Raw genomic sequence first — 15,249 nt, 5'->3', positions numbered from 1 at the left:
AGGGAATATCTCAGTTCCCCCATGCCTGACGACAGAGGTGGGTTTTAAGGAGCTTACGATAGGCAAGGAGGGTGGGGGCAACTCTGATATCTGGGGGGAGCTGGTTCCAGAGGGCCGGGGCCGCCACAGAGAAGGCTCTTCCCCTGGGTCGCGCCAAACGGCATTGTTTCGTCAACGGGACCCGGAGAAGGCCAACTCTGTGGGACCTAATTGGTCGCTGGGATTTGTGCGACAGAAGATCATATAGCCTCATGATCTCACACAGTGTCCCTGAGAAAGGAAGGGAAGTCTCAAGATAATGCAAAGTTTTAGTGCTGTCATAAGATTTCACTAACTTCGTTTTGGTGATCATGTAAGAATTTGGCCATTTTAAAAGTATTTTTTCCCCATTTTGTGTGGCTTTGAACATTATTTTGCAGGTAGATGCTTAATATGTGTGACCCTACGTTGCTAGCATCAGATCAAGCTCACTGAGATATCAAATGGCAAACCAGAAGAGACTTAATTTGTCACTTGTAGTCGAATGAATACATATATCAGACATGGCGGTTTTATTGAATTTGTTTAGCTATCCTTTTTTTATGCCATGTTGACCGTTCTCTGGCCACCTTGCTGCATAGCAAAGAGCCAGTATTTAGCTCTAGCAAGTGTATAGAATAATAGCATGGGTGGAAACAATCATGTTTAGACTTCAGATTCTTGTGGTCTTGCAACAAACAGTCATTCAGCTGCTACCTTCATATTTCTTGTATTTCAGTGCCCACAATTCAGTGCTGCTGACAGCACCAAACTTCTGGAAAGTAGCAATCTGTGTAACCCTGCTAAAACTGTCAGGCTTAGAAGCTGATAAGTTGACCATATAAATACATTTAAGGGTGCCTGTAGTATGGCCTATCATATCTTTTTCAATGTCATTGATATCGTCTTTGAATAGCTCTTTTGTTAGAAGGTACACTATTCAAATCCTGCATTTGAAACAGTTCAAGAGTATGAAATGATGGATGTCAAAACTCTGATGGAACTGGCCCTTCTAGGGGATAGTGATATTCTTTAAAATAAATGGAGGGGAACATTTGGGAAGAGCAGTAAAAGTTTCAACTCTCCTGAATTTTGGAGGATTTGTTCATGTTTTTCAGTTTAAAAGAATTTATCATGAAATACGATTTACTTTGTTGTCCTAACATTCCCATCATTTTGTATATTCTGTCAGCGTGTGGCTTCTCTCTTTCCTGGAGATGTTGACCGCCTCCGAAGGATGTCTGTGATTGAGGAAGGAGACTGCAAGAGGATCAATATGGCCCACCTGTGTGTCATTGGTTCTCATGCAGTCAATGGAGTGGCTGAGATTCACTCAAACATTGTGAAGAATTCTGTGTGAGTCCTGCTTGTTTCTCTTTTACTTAGTTATAAGTAAGCTATCTATCCTGGTGTTCTCCATAGACTGCCACTGATCTAAGAAGCAGTCATTGCCCTTTTTTCTCATACATATCTGCTGTCTTCCAAATCTGATTTTATTTTTTATTTATTTTATTAAAATAAATGATCGTATTAATTTTGCATAGAAGTGCTTAGTAGTGAGAGGACAAATTATAGACATTGAGTTTTAACAAATTATGAATGAATGAATTGAATGAATGAATTGAATGAATGAATGGATTGGATGAATGAATGAATTGAATGAATGAATGGATTGGATGAATGAATGAATGGAATTGAATGAATGAATTAAGGCTAGTTTGTATAGTCAGCACAAATTGATTTCCTCAATTTGCATTTCGGTTTCAAATTTACATAATAGAAGACTCCCCATACATTGAAACCTAACAAGTCTAGAAACGGGATTTAATCTAGTCCTTCCCTGTAATTCTTAAGTATATGCAGCTTGAATGATTTTAATGGAGACAACGTTCCCCATTTTTAGAGGCATAGGATTTTAAAAGAATGTTAAAGTTCATCTCATCCTATTGCTGGCTACATAGAACTTGTCTGCTTCATCCAATAGTTATCATGTCTCACTTTAAAACCTCTCATTTCCATCACCTGCAAGCTTTCTGCTTATGAATTATTTCCCAAACATTTCTTCATTTTGATACATTTCCTGGGCATAATCCATTTTCAGGGGCAGATAATTAATAATTATACTAGATTATAATCTAGTAACCTCCAGATGGCTTCCATTTCAATCTCTATGAATCAGTGTTCTGTTGCAAAGTACATTTGGAACTGTAATCCTGAATATCTGAAGATATTAAATTGCTTTCACTTTGTCAATGTTTTTTCAGACAGAACACAAATACTTTGGTGTTCTGTCGGGCTCTCTGGTAGAATCCTCCCAAAAATTCACAGGAACAAATTTCAGACACACACGTTTGAAAATTCAAAACAATGTTCTTTATAATGAAAATTCACTTAAACCAAGCCCTCTTTTGGTATAGCAAAGAGCACTCGTCTCCAAACAAACTGGTAATTTGTACAAGTCCCTTATCAGTTTTGTGATACTTAGCTTGCAGCTGTGAGGCAATTCACAGTCCTTCTTCTTTCACAAAGTGACACACACTTTGCTCTGGTTTAGTTTCAAAGCGGGGAAAAATCAGCACACAAAAAGTCAAAGTCAGTAAAGCAGTCACGAAACACAACCATCAGATAATCCTCCACAATGGCCAAACCCACAGGCTGCTATTTATAGCAGCCTCCCTAATTACCACAGCCCCACCCAACCACAGGTGGCCTCATTTTCTTTGATAATAATCTCTCAGATGTTGCTGCCTATGCATCGCTCTCCGCATGCGTGGCTGTATCATTAACTCTTGTTCTGAATCCAAGGAGGAGCTAGATAATTGATCTCCTTCGGAGCTGTCTGCCCCACTCTCCTCCTCCCTGTCACTCATGTCTTCTTGGTCAGAGGAGCCTTCATCAGCAGATTCCACCGGGGGGGCAAAACAGGCCTGCAGCATGTGGATGTCTCCCCCACATCTACAGTCCTTGGGGCAGGAGCTGGGCCAGAGGTAACCACAACACTTTGGTATATGTGGAAGCACTGCTCAAGATCTGGATTATATTTTTCATAAACATATTCTATGACTTCATTCTCTTTTTTACGGTTGCTTCGAGCTGCTAAAGAGTTAATGGTGTCAATTGGCATCAAATAATGTGTATTACATTCTGTTCCTGTTAAAACTTTCTCACTCATATACATTGTAGATTCAACGATTTCTATGAGATAGAGCCAGAAAAATTTCAAAATAAAACCAATGGTATCACTCCCAGACGATGGCTTCTGCTGTGTAACCCAGGACTCTCTGAGGTCATTGTGGAGGTAAGATACAAGACATTATCAGCCAATAGGAAATGCTTGTAGAAATACTTGGTTGGGTTTGAGCTGCAGTCTGATGAAGCGCCAGATGACTGGAAAGAAGCAAATATTGTCCCTGCTTTCAAAAAGAGGGGAGAAAGAAGAGACAATGTAGTACAAACTATCTGGTCTGATACTTAGGATGATTCCAGAGCACAGCATAACAATATAGTGATTGATAAAAGTATGATTTTGAATCTGTAAACAACTATAGATAAATAGTAAGTCTGCATTCAGATTAGAGAAAAGTCATGTTCAACTTTGTATCGGGTAGACACTTCTTCTTACTTAAATTTTCTTTTGAAACGTAAAATTTAACCAGAGTGCTTAATCTTTAAGTCTGTGTCGGCTGATCATAAAAATAACTATAATTAATATTATTATTATTAGCATTTATCTACCTTAATGTTTATAAAAACAAGTCAGTTAGTTAGCATTATTACTCCAAATATTGGCATGCCTTCTCCCAGTGATGGGCTGCCAATCACCGGCGCCCACAGTGCACTCAATACACACGCACATGCATCTGGTGTGCACGCATAAGATTTGGGTGCTGCGCATGGGCAGCAGTTGAAATCCTGCATGGGCATCCTCGCGTGAGTGAGATTTGGGCCATTTTCACCGCTTTTTTGTTTCTGTGCATGCGCAGAAGCAAAAAGCAGCAATTTTTGCCCAAACCTCAATTACATGAGGACACTAGTGCATGCAATACTTGGCCGGTTTTTGCCTATTTCTTTGCTTCCGTGCATGGACAGAAGCAAAAAACCCGGCAAAAATCACTGGCATGTTGCTGGTTGCGCGAGTGCACGGTTCCAGACCTACCGGAGCTCCACACCTGGGTGCAAGAAACCTACCGGAGCTCCACATCTGGGTGCAGGGGACCTACCGGAGCTCCACATCTGGGTGCAGGGGACCTACCGGAGCTCCACACCTGGGTGCAGGGGACCTACCGGAGCTCCACACCTGGGTGCAGGGGACCTACCGGAGCTCCACATCTGGGTGCAGGGGACCTACCGGAGCTCCGCACCTGGGTGCAGGGGACCTACCGGAGCTCCGCACCTGGGTGCAGGGGACCTACCGGAGCTCCACGTCTGGGTGCAGGGGACCTACCGGAGCTCCACGTCTGGGTGCAGGAGACCTACTGGAGCTCCGCACCTGGGTGCCGGAGACCTACCGGAGCTCTGCATTTGGGTGCAGGGGACCTACCGGAGCTCCACACCTGGCCACAAAGGGTGCTGCCCACCATTACCTTCCCCCAAATACTGCATCTGCCAGTGGATCCTCTCTTGATTGAGCCACATCAGGGGAAGACATTTGATATCAAGGGAAAGGATAGAGATGCTGTTGTTTTTATTTGTTTTGTCTCAGCTTTTCCATTTTGGCAGAATCATCTTGTATTATGTCCAGTATCCAATTCAGTGGTTAGTCCTAATTTAGCCTATTCATTGTCAACAAAACCTATAAGAGTGAACCAGATTTCATCTCAGTATCAAAACATTACATGTGATTCTTAACAATGAAAAATGTACATAGTAATAGAAGCATTCAGCTGTCAAAAATATATCAGTTCTGTTAATTATAATTTTTATTCTCTTTATATAGAGAATTGGGGAAGATTTCCTAACTGATCTTAGCCAGCTAAAGAAGCTGCTGGATTTTGTCAATGATGAAGCTTTTATTAGGGATGTAGCTAAAGTCAAACAGGTAATAATTGCAACAGGTACTTTGCTCTATTATCTAGATATCTGTCTGTCTGTCTGTCTGTCTGTCTGTCTGTCTATCATCCTTTCTACACCGATGTTACCTTGCTTGGGGTAATGAAACATCTGTAAAAAACAAGCAAGCTCAGAGAACAATAAAGCCCTGTCATATCTATCGCTCTATCAATCTCATCCTCACAACCATTTGTTTAACTACTGTTAGAAGGTTTATTTATTTAGTAAACAAATTTATATAACCTATCGTATAAACACTAATTACGCTAGACGCCATAACCTCCCCAAAGAAGTCCACATCAAATTTATCAAAAAATCAGTCAGGGATGAAATCCTTCACAGAGCACGGGAAGACCCTATAGAACATAAAGGGAGACAATTGGTAATATTAAAACAGGTCCCAAAACACGTCAGAGACCTTCGTAGGCCATACACCTTTCTGTCAGCAAAATTGACCAGACACAATATAAATTTCAGATGGCTGGTCCCAGAGGGTATGCTGGTGACCTGGCAAGATAGGAAAATAAAAATAGACTCTGTCGAAAAAGCTGAAGAATTTTTCGACAAAAATTTCTCTACCGACCGAACTCCTGAAAACCAAGACGATACCGGAACAATGACCCTCCCTTCCACTAGCGTACAACCTATAGAACAGAGCCCAACAAGTTTAGAAAGAACTCAGGCTACTGATAAACTAACTTTAGGCAACAATGGCTATACAGGATACCCAAAAGAAACTAGAAGCACTAGGGCAACAAGACCCAAGTACAGATAACTTAAACTTGTCACAAGGAAAATTAAACAAAGGAATTGAGCTATACTCAATTAACATAAATGGCCTAAATGCACCAAAAAAAAGAAGCCAAACTTTAAATAAAATAGCTAAATTAAACTTCGACATTATTGCATTGCAAGAAGTGCACATCAAAAAAAAATTTGAGCACCTACTCAAAAGAAATAAACTTGGAAATCTGTTTACGTCGCTTGCCGGGGAAAAAAAGAGAGGTGTAATATGTTATATCAATCCTAATATTCAAGCTGAATTGAAATATAAAGATAGAGAAGGCAGAATTTTAATTCTAGAACTTACCATAGAAAAAGACAAAATAACTTTAATAAATATTTATGCCCCGAATGAAGGCCAAGAAAAGTTTTACAAAAAACTATTAATCACCATCAGAGAGCATTCCACTGAGAACATCTGCTTATTAGGGGACTTTAATGGCATAACTAACAACGAAATGGACTATAAGAATGACAAAAAGACTAAACAAAAGAAAAGAATTCTACCTAAAACCTTTTTCGATCTAATTAAAGAACTAAAATTGAAAGATAGCTGGAGGGACAGAAACCCCAAACTTAAAAAATTTACCTTTTATTCTGATAGGCATCAATCTTGGTCAAGATTGGATATGGTCTGGTCGACAATAGAAATTAACACTAAAATCCACTCGATAGATATAGAACCTAATTATATTTCTGATCATAGTGCGCTCAAAGTTTGTTGGAAAGGGAATAAACAGAGTTGTAGATGGTCGCTTCAGAAATCTATTTTAAGTCAGGAAGATTTTAAACAAAAACTTAAAACTGAAATGAACTATTTCTTCCAAGAAAATTCAAAAGAGGATACTAGCCTTCAAAACGTTTGGGATACAGCCAAAGCTGTTATTAGAGGGATAGCTATATCATTCATGGCTAGAGAATTTAAACAAAAAAAAACAGAAGTTAGCTAATTTAGAAGAAGAGTATAGGGCTTTAGAAGAAGAACTTCAGAACTTCCCCACTAAAAAAGAAATCAAACAAAGTATGCTACATATTAAACACCAACTAAACTTAATCGACCAACAAAACTGGGCACAACAAATAAAAAGAACTAATCAATACAATTTTGAGAATGCCAACAAACCTAGCAAATGGCTAGCTAATAAGCTCAGGAAGCAAAAGGAAAAGAAACTGATAAACTGTTTAAAAAACAAAAATGGGGAACCATGTCATGACTTGGAAAGGAAAAAAACGATTGCTAGCGATTTTTATAGTAAACTTTATGAGTATTCTGAAACTATACAAAATAATACCCAAGACGCAAAAATTCAAGAAACCCTAGAACAGGCTAAACTCCCTAAAGTACCACAAGATATGGTCAATATAATCAATAAACCGATTACTGAAACAGAATTAAAGGAAGTAATAAAAAATCAAAAAAACAACAAAGCACCAGGTCCGGATGGACTCCCCACAGAACTTTATAAAGACCTCCCTAAAGAAATGGAAAAAGCCTTTTTAGAGACGTTAAACGAAGCTCTAGATAGAGGCAAAATCCCAAATTCATGGACAGAAGCAAACCTAGCATTAATTCCAAAAAAAGATACAGACCATACAGATATAGCTAATTATCGCCCGATCTCTCTCTTAAATGCCGATTACAAGATATTCACCTCTATCTTAGCGAACAGAATCAAAAGTTTTTTAAATTATTTTATACATCCAGATCAGAACGGTTTTCTCCCCGGGAGACAGCTAAAGAATAATATTAGAATTGTACTAGACACGCTCGAATACTATGAAGCCCATAATGAGAAACAAGTGGCGTTAATATTTCTCGACGCCCAGAAGGCCTTCGACAATGTATCTTGGAAATTTATGATAAAACAGCTTGAGTTTATGGAATTTGGCCCCAAATTTATTAACGCAATAAAAGCTATTTACTCTGTCCAATCGGCCTATATAATCCTCAACGGAGATACATCAACCAAAATCTCTTTACACAAAGGCACAAGACAAGGTTGTCCATTGTCCCCTTTACTATTCATCTTAACACTTGAGGTACTAACAAGAATAATTAGAGACAAGGAAGACATACGGGGTCTAAATTGTAAGAAAGAAATTTATAAGCTCCAAGCTTTCGCAGACGATTTGGTATTAATCTTAGAAGATCCTTTAAAATCAGGTCCTAAATTATTAGAAGTTCTGGAAGAATATGGTACAGTGGCAGGCCTCAAAATAAACAAAACTAAAACCCAAATTTTAACAAAAAACATGCAACAAGCACAAAAAGATATTTTATCTGCTAAGTTGGATATTCAAATTGTCACAAAAATCAAATACCTTGGCATCAATTTGACAAATAGAGTGTCAAGCTTGAAATCAAATAATTACGATATATTACTGGACAAGATAAATAAAGACCTGTCAAAATGGAGGAATTTACAACTATCTCTCCTTGGGAGAATTGCAGCCATAAAAATGAACACTCTGCCTAAAATACTGTTTTTATTTCAAACTATCCCTATACAAGTAAAACAGGATTTTTTTACCAAATTGACTAAAATAACCAACAATTTTATCTGGCAAAACAAACGGCCCCGAATTCGTCTAAAATACTTACAAGGGAAAAAAGAAGAGGGCGGTCTGGCTCTTCCAAATTGGAAGAACTACTATATTGCTGCATCGCTAGACTGGACAAGAGATTGGATGAGTTTATTAAACACTAGACTTCTTAAATTAGAAGGCCATGACCTCCATGCAGGGTGGCATTACTATCTCTGGGACGAAAAGCCGTCAACCCACAAATACTTCTCCAACCACCTGATTAGAAAATCGTTAATTGGCACCTGGAAAAAAACTAAAACTAAATTATACAAAGGAATTCCCATGTGGTATGCTCCTTTAGAAGCCTATGTACATCCTAATTTACATAAGAGAAATAATATAATAAGATATAAAGACATTTTAAACCTAAATGGGACAATTAAAACAAGATTAGAACTTGAGAATTTGGGCCAAAAAGTGGAATGGTGGGAATACCTTCAGATCCAGACCAAATTTAACAAAGACACCAAAAATTCCGGGATTACCAAAAATGCTTTGCTAGATAAGCTATGTATAGGTCCACAAGACAAGATAATCAAAAACTTCTATGGCTTCTTAAATTACAATGACTTGGACTCTTTCAACCAAAAATCCAATGTTAAGAAATGGCACCTTGATCTTAAAAAAGAGATAAAAGAGGAGGAATGGCAAACACTTTGGACAAAGAACTATAAACTGACCATTGCCACCTCATATAAAGAAAACCTGGTCAAAATGTTTTACCGTTGGCATATTACCCCAATTAAATTAACCAAAGTGAACAACAAACTTTCACCAATCTGCTGGAAATGTCAACAAGAATTGGGTACCTACTTTCATATATGGTGGGAATGCAGTAAAGCCAAAACCTATTGGGTGATGATTGGAAATTGGATTGAGGAAATATTAAATTTGACGTTCGACAAAACCCCTGAGTGTTTTCTACTAGGTATAACTAGGCAAAAACTGTCAAAACCCCAAGCTCATCTTATCATCCATTTAACTACTGCAGCAAGACTTACATACGCGCAGTGGTGGAAAAATGAAGATCTTCCCCCAAAAGAAGCAATACTTAGGAAAATAATGTACTGCGCAGAAATGTCGAAACTGACCCTATTAGTCAGGAACGAACCGTCAGATACGTTTAACAGTTGTTGGGACCCTCTCTATAAATGGCTAGAAAACAACAGAGAGACCAATAGGCTTTAAGAAGGTTAAAAACCAAAAAAGAAAAAAAAAACAAGCCATGAACTGTTACAAATCCGGTATAAAGTATTTCATTATCTAATATTATTACATGAGACTGTATATATATTTAACTATCTAAACCTATTATTATTTTTTGCGAACTTCCTAACAATATATGTAAATGCAACGCTGGCTTCTAACACTCTTGATAACCTATTTGAAATATGTTAACTGAGCAAAAATATCTAGATCTAATTTTCGTTTTCAATTCAACTCCCCTGCTTATTCGCCGATATTGTTATTAGGTTTTTTTTTTGTTTGTTTGTTTGTTTTTTGTTCTTGTTTTTTTGTTGTCTTTTCCCTTTATATGTGATATACCCGCATTGTATCTTGTATCATACGTTGTATATAACGATGTATATGTCTATATTTTAATAATAAAAAATTTAAAAAAAAAAAAAATTTATATAACCTCTCAACTCACAGTGAAGTGACAATGGCTTCAGAAAAAGTAATTTATGACTTACATTCACAATTTATGATCATCATACTATCCCTGCAAGTCATGAGATTGGTGATTGTAATTTGGGCGCTAAGCACTTGGCTCAACCAGTTGCAGAATTCGGCAATCACATGATTATGATTTGCAACCTTTTTTTGCTAATTGCTGACCAAAAAATACCATTAGGGAGGTGTGATCTGTTTAATGACCTTAATAATTATGGTGATTTGCTTAGCAGCTGCCATAAAAATGATCATAAAATCATTTCCAACTCAACTTATGACTTCAGTAATTTAGGAAGGAAATTCCAATCCCAATTGTGGTCATAAATCAAAGACCACATGTATTTACCTCTAGCTAGCTAACTTCATTTATTTATCACATTCATTTCCATGCTACCTCCTAGCAAAATTATATTTATATGATATAGTAGATACTATCTTTTTTAAAAATTCCATTTAGGCCAGGCACTTGAGTTGAATGTCTGTTTAAATTTTCCACGATCAACTTACAATGTCTTTTTGGCAGGAGAATAAACTGAAGTTCTCAGCATACTTGGAGGAACAGTACAAAGTGAAAATTAATGCATCCTCTATGTTTGATGTGCACGTCAAGAGAATCCATGAATACAAGAGGCAGCTCCTCAATTGCCTACATATAATCACTCTATATAATCGTGAGTTTTTTTGCCAGCATCAAAGCTTTTAAATCCTTCTATATAACATTAATAATAATATTCCTACATTAGTGTGGAAAAAAATGTCTATATGAAAAGGATTTGGGTAGCAAGCAGAAAGTAACCTGAAGATATACTGTATGTCTGTTGAAGCAACCATGTCCTTTTATTCTGAATATGATGCTTCAGTAAGCTAGAACTTAAGATGGAAACTAGCCTTTGTTAAGAAGCATATTCAGAAACCTGAGCTGAATTGGTACACATAATTGAAGCCTTGGTGAGATCAAAATCTTAACACGGAACCATGTCATAAACAAGCAGACAAAAAAGATCATGTAATATTTCACAAAATGAAATTGGTATGATTGTCATTTCATGCTAGAAATGTGATAAAATAGAATATTCCTTATTGGTGTCATAAGGAATTGATTGAACACAGAAGGAATTGGTCTCTGGTGCAAAAGCTCTCGGTATACATACAAACAACAAAGTGACAAAACATATATCACAAGATATAGTAATAATAATATAATAATAATTTATTAGATTTGTATGCCACCCCTCTCTGGAGACTCGTATAATATAATTATACAGCATAAGATACAACCAATAAATGATAGTCATATCACACCAATAGGAATACCATATTTTTCACACTATAAGACGCTCTGGACCATAAGATGCACCTAGCTTTTGGGGAGGAAAATGAAAAAAAAAAAAAAAACCTGCCTCTGCCTCCCAGCATACATCAATATTCATCTGGCTAGCATCCTTGCAGCAAACATCCTGGTCAGCTTCAGCATGTTATCGCAGCCTGATTTAGCATGAATAGCTGATTGGAAGTTGGGTAGGCCTCCCTGAATACTGCCAATTAGCTTTTCCAGGCTGCGAAGATCGCCGCCACTTATTGCTACTTCCGTGTGTCCTGTTTTCAGCTTCCACATGTATTGTTTTTAGCCTGTTCCAGGTGGCGAAGATCACCGCTGCCTATCAGTGGCGGTGATCGCTAGTGGTAGCAATCCCCGCCGCTTGGAATAGACCAAAAATGGGATGCGTTGAAGCTGAAAATGGGGCATGTGGAGACGGAAAACAGCGTGTGGGGGATGGCATGTGGGCGGGGCTGTATAAGACACACAGACATTTCCACCCACTTTTTGGGGGAGGAATCTGTTTTATAGACCAAAAAATACGGTAGGTAAAAGGAAGGGTGAGAAGGATAATAATACAATCCTACTACATGATTAGATCTTAGGCAAATATCTCAAAACTACAAATTTTCCCTTATTGGTCTAAGGAAACAAGTATAACTTTGTCCTAAATTATAAATGTATGGCTTTTCCCCTCTCAGTGATATTCTTATCTTGAAATAGGAGTTATACATGTCACAGAAAGTAAATTTGTGGAATTATTTTTGTTAATTCTTTCTTTTTAAAAAATCATCCATTTTAAAAATAATGTTCCTCTGTCTTAATTTTATTGTGGTTTTTTTCAGGTATAAGAAAAGACCCTAAAAAATCCTATGTGCCAAGAACAGTTATGATTGGAGGAAAGGTAAAGAATTTCAGTGTGAAGCTAAGTTTACTTCTTAGTATTTAAGACTACATATTGTTCTGTCGAGCTCTCTGGTAGAATCCTCCCGAAAATTCACAGATACAAATTTCAGACACACACACGTTTGAAAATTCAAAACAATGTTCTTTATATCGAAAATTCAAATAAACTAAGCACTCTTTTTGTATAGCAAAGAGCACTTGTCTCCAAACAAACTGGTAATTTGTACAAGTCCCTTATCAGTTCTGAGATACTTAGCTTGCAGCTGTGAGGCAATTCACAGTCCTTCTTTCACAAAGTGAAACACACTTTGCTCTGGTTTAGTCTCAAAGCAGGGAAAAATCAGCACACAAAGGTTGAAGTCAGCAAGGCAGGCACGAAACACAACGATCAGATAATCCTCCACAATGGCCAAACCCACAGGCTGCTATTTAAAGCAGCCTCACTAATTACCACAGCCCCACCCAACCACAGGTGGCCTCATTTTCTTTGATAATAATCTTTCAGTTGTTGCTGCCTATGCATCACTCTACGCATGCGTGGCTGTATCATTAACTCTTGTTCCGAATCCAAGGAGGAGCTAGATAATTGATCTCCTTCTGAGCTGCCTGCCACACTCTCCTCCTCCCTGTCACTCATGTCTTTTTGGTCAGAGGAGCCTTCATAAGCAGATTCCACCAGGAGCAAAACAGGCCTGCGGCATGTGAATGTCTCCCCCACATCCACAGTCCTTGGGGCAGGAGTCGGGCCAGAGCTAACCACAACACATATACAGTGATACCTTGTCTTACGAACTTAATTGGTTCCGGGACGAGGTTCATAAGGTGAAAAGTTCGTAAGACGAAACATTGTTTCTCATAGGAATCAATGTAAAAGCAAATAATTCCTGCAAAATCCAAACTTTAAGACTTAAAGAAAAAGCGGCAGGCGGACAAAGGGAAGGCTTACGGAGTGGAGACAGACAGCAAGGAGAACCGAGGAATGGAGGTCCTAACGAAGGCTAACGCCGCCCCAAATTCCCCCAAAAATCACCATTCTAAAAGCTTCCTATCTTGCACTAAATTCTCCCAAAAATCGCCACTTCAAAATCTTCCTATCTTGCCCTAAATTCCCCCAAAAATCACCCCTCCAGCCGCTTCCTATGCCACCCAAATCGAGGTCCTAACAAAGGCAAATGAAGTGAAGAAAGGCAGCAAGGAGGAACGAGGCATTTTGAAAGGAGAGGTGAGTTTGGAAGACTTTGGAAGTGATTTGGGGTGGCTTAGGAAGCTTTTGGAGGGCAGATTTTTGGGGGAATTTAGTGCAAAAGGGGGCGGGGAATTCCGGCGGGGAATTCCCATGCAAGGAAATATGAAATCCCCAGCTGTGACAGTCACAAGGCAGGGGAATCCCTTCGGCAGTCAGAGAGCGCAGGCACAGAAAGAGAGCCCACGGACCCGGGCTCAGGTTCGTAAGACGGAAAGGGTTTTTAAGACAAGGCAAAGAAATCTTAAACCCTGGGTTCGTATCTCAAAAAGTTTGTATGACGAGGGGTTTGTAAGACAAGGTATCACTATATATTTATTCCTTTCACCCATCATTGCCTGCCTACACACTTCACATTTATGTTAAAATTTCAATATGCAAAGTAAGAACTATTCATGGCCAATATTTTTAGTCTCTCTTCGTTTCCTTGTGTAATTCAAACAGCCTTTTTACTTGGAAAGTCATATTGAAATAAGAACTCAGGGGCATTGACAATTCCTATTGCGGTATGGATTTATTAAAGTATCTATGAGTTGCAAACCTCAGCAAAGATTAAGAACAAAAAGGCAGATCTATATATAGCAGGAGCTTCTACTGGGATAGATCAAACACTATATATAGAAGTGTTCATATATATAAATGTATAGCACTCCTTTTGGGAATTAGGTATTTCAGCTGATAAATTTAGAAGATGGCTTCCTTCATCTTTATCATTGTCATATAATAATAACAGGGTAACAGACTTGGAGGGGACTTTGGAGATCTTCTACTACAACCTCCTGCTCAAGCAGGAGATCCTATACCAGGGGTGTCAAACTCAAGGCCCGCAGGCTGAATCTGGCCTGCAGAATGCTTAGATCTGGCCTGTGGGGCCAGCCTGGAAATAGGAAAGTACCAGCCCACAGTGCCTCTGATAGTAAAAATGGGATACTGGGGGTGTGTATGTGCATGTGGCTTCCCACAACCAGTTTTGGCCACCAAAGTGCAGCAGGAGGCCTTCCAGGCCCAAAACAAGGCCTCCGCAGTATTCCAGGAGGCTGTCCTTAATTCAGAAGGTTATAAAAGGGAGGGGAGGTAAAGTATTTTATCTTTCAGGCTTGCAGGATTCTGCTACTATAACCTGTTCTGGTTTTTGGTAGAAGTTTAGTAATTACAAATAATTCTCATTAAATGCATCATTTCATGAATAAAGCAACTCCGTTTATTTCTCTGCTCTCCTGTACTTCAACACATTCCAGACATCACTCGGTCCGTTGTCTCTCTCTTAGCCACATTTCTCACATTCCTTTTCCTGCTTCACTTAGACAAGATTTATTTTCCTAATTACATAGCTTTAAAAACAGCAGCACTGACGAAATACAATACAAAATACTTTGGCTTACTTTAGCCTGGCGAAAACACATCCATATTTCTTTTCAGCAACATTGAAACTCCACCCTTCTTCTCCACTATCCCCCTGACGTGCCAAATACATCACTACAATATTTAACCCATTCCTCTCCTTAATATCTTCTTCCAGGCCTTTGGTCTCTACGTTTCTGAACCCTTCTGAATTTAGGATTAACCCAGCAAGCGTCTGATTCTCCCTTACTAGATCCTGAACTCATAGCCCCATCCTGTGGCTGGCCTCCCACCTGTTCTACTACCTGTAACCCCGGGCCCCCCATTAATT

The 15,249-nt window shown here is 38.6% G+C and overlaps 1 protein-coding gene across 1 annotated transcript in view; it reads left to right on the top strand.

Moving 5' to 3' along the window:
* PYGB (glycogen phosphorylase B) overlaps positions 1-15,249 on the top strand; it is a 70,962-nt gene that overhangs the window by 41,069 nt on the left and 14,644 nt on the right. The window contains exons 11-15 of the mRNA XM_070734696.1: positions 1,211-1,374; positions 3,202-3,316; positions 4,955-5,056; positions 10,634-10,781; positions 12,274-12,332. Coding sequence (XP_070590797.1) covers positions 1,211-1,374; positions 3,202-3,316; positions 4,955-5,056; positions 10,634-10,781; positions 12,274-12,332 — 588 coding nt within the window. The remainder of the gene's footprint in view (positions 1-1,210; positions 1,375-3,201; positions 3,317-4,954; positions 5,057-10,633; positions 10,782-12,273; positions 12,333-15,249) is intronic.

Source organism: Erythrolamprus reginae, chromosome 1, assembly GCF_031021105.1.
Source record: "Erythrolamprus reginae isolate rEryReg1 chromosome 1, rEryReg1.hap1, whole genome shotgun sequence".
Lineage (NCBI taxonomy): Eukaryota > Metazoa > Chordata > Lepidosauria > Squamata > Dipsadidae > Erythrolamprus > Erythrolamprus reginae.
The sequence above is the reverse complement of the archived record's forward strand: the minus strand, read 5'-3'. Positions and strand labels throughout refer to the sequence as shown.